Here is a 14,795-nt window from a genome sequence, read left to right as displayed (position 1 = left end):
AGGTTTAAAAATAGGGCTGAGAGAGTAGATACCGGTACATTAGAGGTGTCACACCTACTCATTCATAGATTTTTCTGTATTTTGCTTTTTCTACATTGTAGAAATAATATATGGAACATGTATGGAATTATGTAGTTTAAGAAAATTTTGATATTTTAGATTCTTCAGCGTTTCCCTTGATGACGCTTTACACACTATTGGCATTATCTTAACCAGCTTCATGAGGGAGTCACCTGGAATGTTTTTCAATTAACAGATGTGCCTCGTCAAAAGGTCATTAATCAAATCAAATCAAGTTTATTTGTACAGCGCTTTTAACAATAAACATTGTCGCAAAGCAGCTTTACAGAATTTGAACGACTTAAAACATGAGCTAATTTTATCCCTAATCTATCCCCAATGAGCAAGCCTGTGGCGACGGTGGCAAGGAAAAACTCCCTCAGACGACATGAGGAAGAAACCTCGAGAGGAACCAGACTCAAAAGGGAACCCATCCTCATTTGGGCAACAACAGACAGCCTGACTATAATATTAACAGTTTTAACAGGTATAACCCTCAACTGTCCTCATGGGGCCGTCCTTCACAGGAGTGGGGCGATAAAACTCCGACCAGACACAGGGCACCAGGATGGATCAAGCAGGTCCGAGGGGCAGAAGAGGCCAGCATCTCAATCCCAGGATCAACATGTAACTCAGAGGGACAGATGGGGGGGGAGAGAAAGAAAACACGTTGTTAGGTATGCCCTAAAAATGACAAGTATTAAATCTGTGTGGTAGGCTCGCAGAGACGAGAGTCTTTACATCAGGCATGACGCACAATGGCATGTTAATATGGTAAAAAATATATCATGACCTGCTCTGGCTGGATGCTTGATTGGGTGATGGGAGCACACTCCTCAGCAATGATGAGATGCAGATGGGACCCTTAGGCCTGGCCAAGACAATTCAGTTACATTTCACCGGGTCTGGGACATGCGACAGAACGTCTGACGGCCGATTCCCTGCAGGCTACGATAGCCAGTCGAGGTCCCCACCGTCTCCACCAAAAGATTTCCTGTTGACTCCATGTAACTCAGAGGGACAGATTTGGAGTGGGGGGGGGAGAGAAAGAAAACACAGGTGGTTAGGTATGCCCAATGTCACCTGAATAAGTAGGAACAGTATACATATTGCACCGAGTACAAGCAGGGACTCCGGCAACTAACTATGACAGCATAACTAAAAGGAGAGAGCCAGAAGGTAACACAGGCATGAGGGAGCCCCGGGACATAAAGCAGCCAGCCACTGCACCGTCAACAAACTCGAGTGAGCAAGCGAGTGGGGACTGACAGCATCCATACATCCCAGTTTACCAAAACACTCTATGTCTGAGGACCCTCCAGATCTACTCCTTTACCTCATAAACACCATTAACAAAAGGCTTGACTAAACAGATATGTTTTCAGCCTAGACTTAAATGCTGAGACTGTGTCTGATTCCCGAACATTACTTGGAAGGCTAACATTAGTTAATTATGAATTTCTTGCCTTCTTAATATGCTTGAGATCAAACAGTAAATAATAAAAATACAATAAGTAGCCCTCTTCCATAACTGTAGTAATCCATTTTACGTCAAGAACCGAACCAAGTAAAGAGAAACGGCATCCATCGTTACTTTAAGACATGAAGTGACTTTTAATTCATAAAAAATAAAGAAAAAACACTGAATTAGAAGGGGTGCCCAAACTTTTGGCTGGTACTGAATATTGTAAAGGTTTTCCTTGAGACAGGTCAATGAGTGACATTACAACACTGAAGATGTTCAAAACGGAGTGTGATGATAAATGCAAGACTCACAATGCCTAATCATAAACAAGTCGTCCATTAAACTACACACTCCAGTACGCTTACACTGAAAGGCGGAAGACACCCAGGGAGTAAGTGAACAGCAGTTACAGTGAAATAGAGAGCGCCTGAAGGAGGACAGCAATTGGCTGCAATTTGTAAATAAAGCACTTGCAGATTGACACCAATCAGATTAATTATTACCACACCCTGAAATGGACATGATTTGCCGGCGTTTATGCAGCTCTGATGTTTGGTAATCAGTCACCTAAGAGGGGAAAAGGAGCAAGGCAGGATTTGAACCTGTAACCCCCGTGACAGGAGAGGAGTTTTCCGTCAGAGCCACTCGGGGTTAAAACAAGCCGAGGAATGACTCATGGCACCTGTCTACACTGGTGACTGAGTGGGCAGGGTAAGAGTGTGTGTGTGCGCGCACGCATCAGTGTGAGGATGATGGTCTGAGGCTGGGCTCAGAGCCTATAACACACTTCTTTGTGTGTCTGATGTACAGTGGAGGATAAACTCCTCTAAAAAGCTCTGAAGTGCTTGTAGCTCAAACTGTCCTCTAGGTCACTAAAAGTAAGTTTTGAGCTTGAATTTCAGTTACTGACCCGAAGCATAATCTCTGACAGAAAAAAAGTGTTTATTTTGTCTGAACAGGTCAAAAATGTGATGAGTTACACATTTCATTATGAATGATCACATGAGCTGTGTTTAATCGCACTTGCATTGCTCTAATCACTCTTTTTAATTTATAAACAGTGAATGGAACAGCAGGAGTGTTGAAGAGCTGTATTATCTGATCTGTACATATAGAGAGGATATTCCTTCAGTACACAGCCTGAATGATTACAGCTCAGTCTGACAGATTAATTCATTAAATTTGACTCTGGTATGTTATTGTTCCTATGAAGAAAACTTCTCTCTCTCGTGCACACACACACATCTAATGTAATGAACAAACTAAATTTATCTTCTGTGAGCACACAAGAGAGTGTACAAGGGACTGTGCTAGTGTGTGTGACACCATGACAGCATGTGTTTAGAAAAACCTGAGTCGTGTCTGTCCACTCCTTCCCGGGACTCTCTCAAACAGAAGTCGCCCTCTCTTACACTGGGGAAACCCTGACACACACACACACACAGGTAGCTAGTGAGCTCTGTATGAAGGAGCGTGAGATATGAGAGATAATATGATGTGGATAATGAGTAAGGTAGATAAGAAGGGAAATATGAAGTGAAAGATATATAGGGAGGAAATAAAGAGGTGAGCGAGAGGTCAAGGGGTAGCTGTATATCCAATGACAACATACTAGTTGCATGTGAAATGACCTGCATAATGCATGCGCATGTGTGTATAATTTGTGTGTGTATTTTGTGTACCTGTGTGTATGGCACCCCTTGGTGGTCTTTTCCTCTCTGTGTATCTCTCAGACACGGTGCTGCTGCTTCCCCGCTGCTGATGGGGCAGGAGGAGAGGAGTCAGGCGGGGACAGGGGTTCTGGGTGAACGGTGTGCAGGGAACAGTGTGTGAGAAAGAGAGACTGGGGCTCAGAGACGATGCTTCCAGAGTCCACTGCTCATCGGTTTCTCCTCCACCGAAATCTCCTGCTACTGTTCATACAATTAAACATGACTAGCATCAAGAGTCTCAATGAGAGAGCAACTTTATAGCTGCTATTGTGTGTGTTACCAGTGCAACTCTTACCCTGTGTCTGTTCTTCAGCCAAATTCTGAGTGTGTGTGCTTGTCAAACACTTTGACTCCGCCCCAAACCAGGCACTACCCATAGTTCCAGGCCCAGGAGTGTGTGTGAGGAAAGGGTCCGAGTGTGTGGGTGAGAGAGGCTCATCTTCATCCAGACCCCAGTAGTGGATGTGTATGCCTTCACCCTCACACTGTGTGGCAGCAGAACTGTGTCTGTATGTAGCTGTACTGTCACCAAAGATCTACACACACACACACACACACACACACACACCTTTTTACTTGTTTAGGTTTTTTTTTTTTGGTGCATTCAGGGAATTGATGTGAATGCTTACGTTTGTGTGTGCGCGCACAAGTTGTGTGTTTAGTTATTTTTCAAGTTGTGAATAGAGGAAGCTTTGACAGTATGAAACAGGAACGGTATTTTTCCTTCATTACCACCAAAGGTTCCAGCTGGATGGTTTTGGTACCTGTTTAAGATCAGTACCATGTTAATGGTACTGGAGGGGCGGGGCTAACAGCACTGCTTATTGCTGACAGGTTACACATACGATGTGCAACAGAAACACTTCTGTGCATTAGTTGGTAATATTGTGCGCTCTTACCTTTGCACACTGTGTGTGTTTACCTTAAAGACAGAAGGTTTGATCTCAGGAAACATCTCCTCCAGCTGAGTGTGTGAAGCTTCCAGCAGCCACTGTAGAGACGGAGCTCGACTAAGCAGGAGCTGAGCTACAACACAGTTCACACTAGGGAAATACAGCAAACACTGCTCCTCCTGAACACACACAATGTATATAAACACACATATGATACACATAACTGTGTATGTAGTGGTGAGATTTAAAGTAATTCATCTAATATTATACATAAATGTGCACACTCGAATTTAACACACTTTTTTCACTTTTGTATATTACCTTCATGTGATTTACAAGATAAACCATTAAATTGTATTATGCATTTAAAATATAGTAGTCACACACACACACAATACCTCAGTAGGCAGCACGCTGAACCACTCTCGGTTGAGCCAGCTACACACATCTCTCTGTGAGCTGAGCAGAGTGTGAAGGCAGACTTGACGCACACACCGTGCTATGCCTGCTCTGTTATATGCCAGCAACACCTAAACACACACACACCTCATACTTTGGGACTGAACCTGAGTATCCTTGACATCAGTGTTCCTGCTGCATCACTGTGGTGAAACATTACATTCAAACTTATACTGTGTTTTCAATTCAGGTGGAGAAAATATAAGACAACACTGTTGCTAGGCAACCATACAGTACTAACGCTGAAAGATCAGAATCCTCAGTTGTGTGATTTAGACATAATTTAGGTGTTGCTGAGAAACTGTGGTTAAAATAAATCAATCAATCATGTGACTCACCTTAACATCCAGACCGTCAGACTTCTGTCCAAACAGCACCAAGGCTGAGTAAATTAACGCCATGTTACTGAACACCTCACCACACATGCTGCATACCGAAATAATTGACAGTTAACCATCACTGACCTGAACATCTCAACCTCTCAGTTCAGAAGGTCTACACAGATTTCAGAAGATTCTTACATAAAGTGTGTCACACCAAACCAATCACTCAACAAGCCTTCACCATGGACACCACTACCTCAAGAAGCTGAATGTTCAGGTGTAAGTTTAAAGCGTGTAACTCACAGAGCTCTGTAGTGATTGGAGCAGTGCAGTATGACCCAGCAGCGGCTGAACTGCAGCGACAGAGCCGAGAGTCTCAGAACCACACGCTCAGCAGCTTGTTCCTGCTCCAGCTCCCCCAGTTCCTACACACACATCATATACCACATAGATCATGTATGCGGTGAGCCATATAGCCAAAATCCGGCACAGCACCTGAGCTAGTTATCTAAAAAGAATACTTTTGAGCCCAGAGGCTTCGTGTTCATTAAAATGGTCCACAGTTCCAGAGAATCTAACTCGTATCAAGTGACGTCACCAGGTGTGTCTCTGTATCTCACCTGCAGCAGAATGGCTGTGTTCTCATCAATGGTGATGATGTCATACAGGTGTGTTGGTCCCAGCCGCTGTAGAGATGGAGAGTGGATCCTCTCCAGGAGAGTCATGTTAGACCTGCAGCAGCGTTTCACACACGTCTTCATACATGTCTGCACAAACATCTGCACACACTCCCCTACCATGAACTGCCACCATTTCATCACGTCTCAAACAGAACTGGGTTCAGAAATCCATCTATACATTTTCACATCATTTAAAACAATAATGGCATTAGAAATCTACATTTGGTTAGCTGCTGTGTGTGTGCTGAAGTAGGGGACTGACACTGACTCGAGCAGCTGCAGCAGGTCACAGCGCTTCAATAAACCCTCTGTGATAAACAACACAAAAGGAACACGGTCCAGAGGAGAGCAGAACACTGCTGACGGGTCTGGATCTGAACACAAACACACACATTTTAAATTAGTTTTATGTTAACACATCTTAGTGAGTATGCAGTGATGTATACGGCGTATTAAAGACAAACGAGGATAATACATTTCCAAGAACATTCCAGAGGATTAAATCAAAAGCCTGATTTCAGAACAAGCACAATCCTGAGACGATGAATGTTCATCTTTGGTACAAATTAGAAAATTCTTGTGAGTTGTGTTGTTATAAAATGTAAGACACCTGTACACGGTGCTGCAGTAGTAAAGCAGGTGTAGTGGAGCTTCTTCTTTATGCAGATGCTCCTAACAGCTGAGTCAACCACACACTGAAACTCCAACACTACACTGAATCTCCACCACGGAAACCCACGCTGCAGCTGCTGCACACACACTACAGCACACCGACTACACACACACACACACACACAGGCATACATGCACAGGTATACACAAATCCATTTACACACACGTACGCGGGCACGCGCACACACACACACACACCTGTCTGTAAGATTCTTGATGTTCACTCTGCTGTCCTGTTCTGGTATTAGGGCAGCTACAGAGTTTCCTACAAGGCAAGCGCGCACGCACGCACACACACACACACACACACACACACACACGGTCCAGTTGTATCACTGTTCCCTGTTGTTAATTAGAACAATTAAATTAACCATGAACATACACTGACCTGGTATTTTACTAAGAGCCAGCACTAACTCTGCCCTTACAGTCTCCACTGCCGTCACAATCAGAATCTACACACACACACAATGTTGTAGTGTCCCCTACTCAACAAGCACTAACATTTGTGACACTGCCCAATGTTCTTACCTTCTGAAAACATGTCCTCAGCAGCCAGGTGCTGATCTCCCCCTGCAGGTGCTGCACTCTGAGCTGAGGCTCCGCCCACTTCCTGCTTAGATACTGCAGCACCTGAAACTTCCTCAGCAGCTCTCTGAGACCATCCATTGTACTGGTGGAGTGTGCTTTCTCCAGATGATCTCACACACACACACAGACAGACATGGTTAACTCTCACAGCTCACACACAACAGAGGAAAGAAGGAAGTTGTTTAGAGTTCAGAGTACGTGTTTACTTGTTGCAGTGTTGAGGTCACACCTGAGCAGCAGGTCCTTTAATGTGACCAAGATATGAAGTAAGGCCACATCATTATACTCACGTTCCCTGCCTAACACACACACACCATATTTAATGTGCACTATGCTATCCTTTGAATTAGAACTCCTAGAGCTTCAGTATCACACTGGTGTCCTGTTCCTGTACAAACACTAAACTACTCTGTCTGCTGTGTTACCGATGTAGTGTGTGTGTGTGTGTGTGTGTGTTAATATGTGATGTTTGTTTTGTGTTGGTGTGTGTCTGACCCTGTCCTGTACTGAGCAGCTTCTCCTGCTGTTTGAGACAGAATCGTGTGTGTTCAGGAGACAGGCTGCTGAAGTCCGTATTTCTCAGCGCACCTGACTCAAGCATTCTGCAAAGCACAGGACGGGCCAGTGCCTGCAGCTCCCAGTACGCGCCCCTCTCTGTGTCTACAGGGCAGATCAGACAGAGAGAGTCAGAGTGTCGCAGTACTCAGCACCCACATTATCAGGGCATTTCAAACAGGTGGTAATACTGATTTAAATTAGTGCAGTAAAGAACCTGAAAGAAACCACAGCAGGGTTGTACCTGTGGGTGGCACATGTACAGTTTTACAGAGGGATCTTTCCAGAACAGGATGGCTGGACTCGGGGATCTTCCTTGCCTCTGTAGCCTGCTGTGTCACCATCCTATATAAACCAGCTGTGGGCTTCGGCATAGACTTCTGAGAAGGTTCTGCCACTGAAACAATACAGCCTGAGTGATGCAGCCTGTTCAACACGTCATCATTCAGACTTCAGTCAGAACATTCAGTCCCACTGCTGAAAAATTCCTCCACCCTCATATACGTGCACTAGGTGTGGGGCGAAATTTAGGACTTGTCCCAAGAGTACAATGTGAATTATATACAGGAGTGTGAATTGAGGACAATTACTACGGACATCACCTGGCAAAACATTACTTAACAGACACTTAATGTCCAGAAATCTTATCCCACAAAAATAAAAGTCAGAAGATTTGACACTTTGAAGTTTTTGTTATTTAAAAAAGAATGCGCAAACCGACTTTCGTGCACACATTTTGTAAAGTTTTTTAACTTTATTCACCACCAGCTTGTATGTTTTAAACACGAGTTTAATACCATAAGGCCATGATCAATTGAGACTGCATCATCATACCAAGAAAAATTCAAACTGTACCACCTTTAAAGGATATGGGACATGGATTTTTACCTGGGTATAATTATGTATAAAGGACATAAGAAATGCCATCTAAATCACTGCAGGGTGTCAAAAATGTGAAAATCACATTATTCAAGTTTTTTTTATACATCAGCGTAAAACAAGGATTCGTTAATGAGCTAGGTGGTCACGTGACGCAACAAAAACTTTCCAAGGAGCCAGCGCTTGGGAATCTAATGTAAACAGGTTACTGAAATGGACACCATCGACAGTGATATTCCCGATGTTTCACAGAGATGTGAAGTTAGACCCTATCAATTCGAACCGATAGCTGGAAATTCACATGAACATGGATCTTGTCTTTACTCTGACGGGTCAGATGATTCTGAGAGTGAGAGTTCATTCAGCCCTCATGAAACTGAAAGCGGTCGGCTCGATAACACTTCCTGGTAAGTTAAAAACAATTCTGCTCAAAGGCTAATGATCTGTTGAAAGAAGTATTATTTTTGTATCATACATTGAAAGTTCATCATAGATCTAGCTAAAGTCCGTTGCAAGCTGGTTTTTTTTTTTTGCTGATATTTTTCGAGATTGATTGAGATACAATGCTTCCAGAGTCCGAGATGAAAACATTCAAAATGGCGAAACGAGTCAGAATTATGATAATCAATAATTGATACACCCAAAATTATAATACTAATCCTTACCTCGGCTTTCAGTCGCTTAGCGCAGAGGTCTTCAACAGGGGGGTCGCGAAATCGCACCGGATCACTCATATCAACAAAAATATTCCTGCCCTGTCCCCTGGCCTCCGTGCAGGGATGCAAACAGCGCGCCTTTCGGCAGATGCCGCCTTTTTCACGGCTGAATCGCGCAGATCCAATTTAAAAAAATAATAAAATAAATAGCGATATTAATTCATGAAACATGAAGTATAAGGATGAGAAAAAAACAGTTTAAATCGGGAAGCTGCGCACATTTGTGCAGCCTGGCGCAAATGTGCGCAGCTTCCCGATTTAAACTGTTTTTTTTCTCATCCTTATACTTCATGTTTCATGAATTAATATCGCTCAGTACCTGAGTATTAATGTTGAAAGAATCCTCAGTGAAATGGTCCGAACACAGTTTGTGGGAAACAGTAGGTGCAAAGTTTTTTCAACAGGTGTTCTGTAAAGTTATCCTACCTCTTGGATTTGTCCTACCAGGCCTACTGCGCATGCGCGAAGCCTACTGCGCATGCGCAGGTGAGCCCACACTTTCCTCAGCTTCGGGTCCTTGGGGAATGCAAAAAAACTTACTCCAGGGCATTTCCCATTGGAATTATTGCAACCATAAGCAGCACAATACACCATGATGTCCAATGTATGATGTCCAATGTACTTTAAAGACTATAAAAACAATTTTCTTCTCATCCACTTCTCCATTCATCTACCCACTTGTGCTGTGCCCGAAAGTTTTTGTGACGTATGATCACGTGACAGCGGCTCTTCCGGTTGCAAAAAATGCATATTGGAAGTCGAGCAGAAATGTCATATAATCATCACGAATATAACGATTTTGCTGAATTTAATAGATTTTGTATTTGTTGATGCAATTAATTCATATTTTTAATGGAAAGAAACCGATATAGCGTGCTTTTATGTTTCATGTCCCATATCCTTTAATGCAGAGTGACACCAAATAATGTGCTGAGGAATCAAGAATGGAGAAGAAGCCAAATCAGTAAGTTTGAGATGTTAAAATTGTTGTTAGCTTATTGTAGCTTCACTACTAAAAGTAAAAAAAAATCAAACTTCAGACAGGTCTTAACTGATGTATACATTTTGGGTACATAACATTTTTGCCAAGCTATCAACTTAATTAAAAAAAAAACAACTCACAAATATACTGACTCCTTTGGATTCGATTGGTTGCTGCACATCATAGGTATTTGCAAACGTAACAGTAAATACACAGAGCTAATTATACACACCTCAACCGATATGGAAGCGCACTGTAGTACAACCCCGATTCCAAAAAAGTTGGGACAAAGTACAAATTGTAAATAAAAACGGAATGCAATAATTTACAAATCTCAAAAACTGACATTGTATTCACAATAGAACATAGACAACATATCAAATGTCGAAAGTGAGACATTTTGAAATTTCATGCCAAATATTGGCTCATTTGGAATTTCATGACAGCAACACATCTCAAAAAAGTTGGGACAGGGGCAATAAGAGGCTGGAAAAGTTAAAGGTACAAAAAAGGAACAGCTGGAGGACCAAATTGCAACTCATTAGGTCAATTGGCAATAGGTCATTAACATGACTGGGTATAAAAAGAGCATCTTGGAGTGGCAGCGGCTCTCAGAAGTAAAGATGGGAAGAGGATCACCAATCCCCCTAATTCTGCACCGACAAATAGTGGAGCAATATCAGAAAGGAGTTCGACAGTGTAAAATTGCAAAGAGTTTGAACATATCATCATCTACAGTGCATAATATCATCAAAAGATTCAGAGAATCTGGAAGAATCTCTGTGCGTAAGGGTCAAGGCCGGAAAACCATACCGGGTGCCCGTGATCTTCGGGCCCTTAGACGGCACTGCATCACATACAGGCATGCTTCTGTATTGGAAATCACAAAATGGGCTCAGGAATATTTCCAGAGAACATTATCTGTGAACACAATTCACCGTGTCATCCGCCGTTGCCAGCTAAAACTCTATAGTTCAAAGAAGAAGCCGTATCTAAACACGATCCAGAAGCGCAGACGTCTTCTCTGGGCCAAGGCTCATTTAAAATGGATCGTGGCAAAGTGGAAAACTGTTCTGTGGTCAGACGAATCAAAATTTGAAGTTCTTTATGGAAATCAGGGACGCCGTGTCATTCGGACTAAAGAGGAGAAGGACGACCCGAGTTGTTATCAGCGCTCAGTTCAGAAGCCTGCATCTCTGATGGTATGGGGTTGCATTAGTGCGTGTGGCATGGGCAGCTTACACATCTGGAAAGACACCATCAATGCTGAAAGGTATATCCAGGTTCTGGAGCAACATATGCTCCCATCCAGACGACGTCTCTTTCAGGGAAGACCTTGCATTTTCCAACATGACAATGCCAAACCACATACTGCATCAATTACAGCATCATGGCTGCGTAGAAGAAGGGTCCAGGTACTGAACTGGCCAGCCTGCAGTCCAGATCTTTCACCCATAGAAAACATTTGGCGCATCATAAAACGGAAGATACGACAAAAAAGACCTAAGACAGTTGAGCAACTAGAATCCTACATTAGACAAGAATGGGTTAACATTCCTATCCCTAAACTTGAGCAACTTGTCTCCTCAGTCCCCAGACATTTACAGACTGTTGTAAAGAGAAAAGGGGATGTCTCACAGTGGGAAACATGGCCTTGTCCCAACTTTTTTGAGATGTGTTGTTGTCATGAAATTTAAAATCACCTCATTTTTCTCTTTAAATGATACATTTTCTCAGTTTAAACATTTGATATGTCATCTATATTCTATTCTGAATACAATATGGAATTTTGAAACTTCCACATCATTGCATTCTGTTTTTATTTACAATTTGTACTTTGTCCCAACTTTTTTGGAATCGGGGTTGTACATCTAAAAACACGAGCAGTCTGTTTACCTATGGTGCGCAGTGGTGTCACTTCAGGTCTCTGTCCTACTGGAAGCCTCAGAACACCCCTCAGCATCATAAAGGAAGACACAGGGTCCAAGTAGTCCTGAGGTCTGCGAACTGATGACCTCGTCTTTTTCCCTCTAGCACGCCTCCTTGATGCTGAACGTGATGTTCTTGCCTCTCCTTGGTGAGGAGATCTGGATGGTGTTGGGGTCACTCTTAAATTCTGGTTTGGTGTGTCTGAAGCATTTGGAGCGTGTGACACTGTCCCTCTGCGAGTGAGTGGGGTTAAGAGAGATTTCATCACAATCGCGTTTTTGGCTTTATTCTCAGGAAGGAGATTTCTGGAATGATTTGTAGGATTAGTAGGACCAGGCTGAGTGTGTGTGGCTGAATAACTGAAAGTCATCTTCACATTCTGCACAATAAAGTCTTCCTTTTTAGTCATGTTGTCAGAAACCTGATGACGCATGTGACTCGGTTTAGTTGAAAGCCGCTGTTTTGCAGCGGTGGCTTTGTGGGAATATACATGTGAATGTTCTGGGGTTGGTAAGGAACCTTTTCTGTTTTGGGGCGTGCTCCCAGTAAAGAGACCATCATGATGATCTGTGTTGTTCTCTAATCGGCCCTCTACTCGCAGTTCTCTCTGAGCACTACAGCGAACACTCAGATCTCTGTGTATGGTAATGCTCTCAGAAGAGATCTTATTTAGACTACTCGTTCTAACAGTGGTGTTTGTAGAAGTATTCAACTTTGCGTTTTTTGCTGTATAATTATAATGCAGTTTGAAATTTCTCATCCAAAGTGTCACATTCTCAGCCAAAGTACTTACGTTGTTTGGATTATTATTGCTATTAATCGGCTCTGTTTGGTTGCCTTTTGTCAGTAGTGTGTTGGCGCCTGTGTGTGATGTGGACTTCAGCAGACCTGTGGTTGTGTCTGTACCTCTCACCGAATGACTGTGAGCACTTGAATTCAATGAGTTACTCCAGGTTCTCTGAGGAAAACGAAAACTCTTATTAGTACGAGTGTCTTTTTCTGCATGACAATAAGGAGCTGGCTTTGGTCTAGACTTCAGCAGACTCGAGTGTTTGGCTGTGTTGTCAGATCTGTCACTAGGATTAGTTTGAGTGGTCCTGGCCGATAGATGGTGAGCAGCCGGACTTGACTTTGACAGCGCACGGTCTTTGTTAGCAGTGCTTCGTTTCTGAGAATCATGCTCCGGTAGATTGAACGTCACAGTTTTGCTCCTGCGTACACAAGCAGGAACAGTGGTCTTTGTAGCTCTGCTCTCCACAGTGCCTGAAGCGGAGTGCGCAAACAACAGAAACAGAGAAACATTATTACTGAATCAGCATCAGTATTATGGGTCAGGTGACACTACTGTATTTTCACACTGATGCTTGTTGTTTGTCTCTTGTGAATACAACCTGTCCAACAAATTAATTAATGCACTATCAGTGTGAAAATCAGTTTGATGTACTGTACATGTTACACGCTCAGCTTCACACTAGCTTGGTTTCCAGAACAGATTAGTAAAGCATCCTAACCGTGCTAGCTATGTACACTGACCAGCGGCACTAATGATCTCTGCTACTTCTTTCCAAGCTTTATTTTTCCTCGTAATGTTATGACAGGATAGGATGAAACCATCTTCTATTTATGAGAATCTAACAGTAAAAGGGAACTAATTGCAGGCAGGCACTAAAATGAGTGCGAGTGGGAAACTGAAGAAACGCCAGACCACACTCATCATAGGACTGGTCTGAGGAATCATTTGAGACAATCGTTTGGATTTGTTGTCAAATAAATAAAATAATGAAAACTTACCCACATTTTCAGAGTCTCCAAACAATTCTAGAAAACACAAAGAATTATGAAAATTACTGTTTGTTTGTACTAAAGTGGACTTAGTTTTGAGAAAAGCCATGTACAAGAAATTTTTTTTTTTTACAAATTTTAGTTGCAAATAAAGTGACAAATTAAAAATTAATTTCTCTATTGCAGTTGTAAACATTGTATAGAACTATAAATTATTTTAACAATACCCACCAGTGAAGAAACTCCTTTTCATTATTACAGTATATAGTCTGACAAACGCGTGCCCTTTTTCTGTCGTTTTTTAAATTGATCTATTTTCCACAGATTTGTGATTAATATTTTTATACTGTGATTTTTCACTGTGTCCCCGAACTAACTGACCATGTTATTAAAAGCACTACAGTGGTGCTTGAAAGTTTGTAAACTCTTTAAAATTTTCTATATTTCTGCATAAATATGACCTAAAACAACATCAGATTTTCACACAAGTCCTAAAAGTAGATAAAGAGAACCCAGTTAAACAAATGAGACAAAAATATTATACTTGGTCATTTATTTATTGAGGAAAATGATCCAATATTACTGTACATATCTGTGAGTGGCAAAAGTATGTGACCCTTTGCTTTCAGTATCTGGTGTGACCCCCTTATGCAGCAATAACTGCAACTAAACGTTTGCGGTAACTGTTGATCAGTCCTGCACACCGGCTTGGAGGAACTTTAGCCCGTTCCTCCGTACAGAACAGCTTCAACTCTGGGATGTTGATGGGTTTCCTCACATGAACTGCTCGCTTCAGGTCCTTCCACAACATTTCCATTGGATTAAGGTCAGGACTTTGACTTGGCCATTCCAAAACATTCACTTTATTCTTCTTTAACCATTCTTTGGTAGAACAACTTGTGTGCTTAGGGTCGTTGTCTTGCTGCATGACCCACCTTCTCTTGAGATTCAGTTCATGGACAGATGTCCTGACATTTTCCTTTAGAATTTGCTGGTATAATTCAGAATTCATTGTTCCATCAATGATGGCAAGCTGTCCTGGTCCAGATGCAGCAAAACAGGCCCAAACCATGATACTACCACCACCATGTTTCACA

At 42.4% G+C, this 14,795-nt stretch overlaps 1 protein-coding gene across 9 annotated transcripts in view; it reads right to left on the bottom strand.

Annotated features, from left to right (window-relative positions):
- Positions 1 to 760: 760 nt before the first annotated feature.
- Positions 761 to 14,795, bottom strand: part of LOC132872714 (protein shortage in chiasmata 1 ortholog) — a 79,770-nt gene continuing 65,735 nt past the window's right edge. For 2 of the 9 annotated variants that reach the window (XM_060907718.1, XM_060907720.1), the window contains exons 13-30: positions 13,708 to 13,734; positions 11,884 to 13,179; positions 7,655 to 7,807; positions 7,351 to 7,515; positions 7,062 to 7,154; positions 6,796 to 6,965; positions 6,653 to 6,719; positions 6,203 to 6,529; positions 5,861 to 5,966; positions 5,533 to 5,644; positions 5,216 to 5,337; positions 4,928 to 5,015; positions 4,529 to 4,660; positions 4,160 to 4,309; positions 3,533 to 3,773; positions 3,208 to 3,438; positions 2,877 to 2,949; positions 761 to 1,054 (exon numbers count right to left, since the gene is read on the bottom strand). In XM_060907718.1, coding sequence (XP_060763701.1) covers positions 1,009 to 1,054; positions 2,877 to 2,949; positions 3,208 to 3,438; positions 3,533 to 3,773; positions 4,160 to 4,309; positions 4,529 to 4,660; positions 4,928 to 5,015; positions 5,216 to 5,337; positions 5,533 to 5,644; positions 5,861 to 5,966; positions 6,203 to 6,529; positions 6,653 to 6,719; positions 6,796 to 6,965; positions 7,062 to 7,154; positions 7,351 to 7,515; positions 7,655 to 7,807; positions 11,884 to 13,179; positions 13,708 to 13,734 — 3,599 coding nt within the window. In that variant the 3' untranslated portion in view covers positions 761 to 1,008. Of the gene's footprint in view, positions 1,055 to 2,876; positions 2,950 to 3,207; positions 3,439 to 3,532; positions 3,774 to 4,159; positions 4,310 to 4,528; positions 4,733 to 4,927; positions 5,016 to 5,215; positions 5,338 to 5,532; positions 5,645 to 5,860; positions 5,967 to 6,202; positions 6,530 to 6,652; positions 6,720 to 6,795; positions 6,966 to 7,061; positions 7,155 to 7,350; positions 7,516 to 7,654; positions 7,808 to 11,883; positions 13,180 to 13,707; positions 13,735 to 14,795 lie in introns of those variants that run through there. The other 7 variants (XM_060907721.1, XM_060907719.1, XM_060907723.1 and 4 more) reach the window with 7 other exon arrangements.

The sequence above is a fragment of the Neoarius graeffei genome, chromosome 24 (assembly GCF_027579695.1).
Source record: "Neoarius graeffei isolate fNeoGra1 chromosome 24, fNeoGra1.pri, whole genome shotgun sequence".
In the NCBI taxonomy this organism is placed as follows: Eukaryota; Metazoa; Chordata; class Actinopteri; order Siluriformes; family Ariidae; genus Neoarius; species Neoarius graeffei.
Note: the sequence above shows the minus strand (reverse complement) of the source record. Positions and strands in the feature narration are given on the sequence as shown.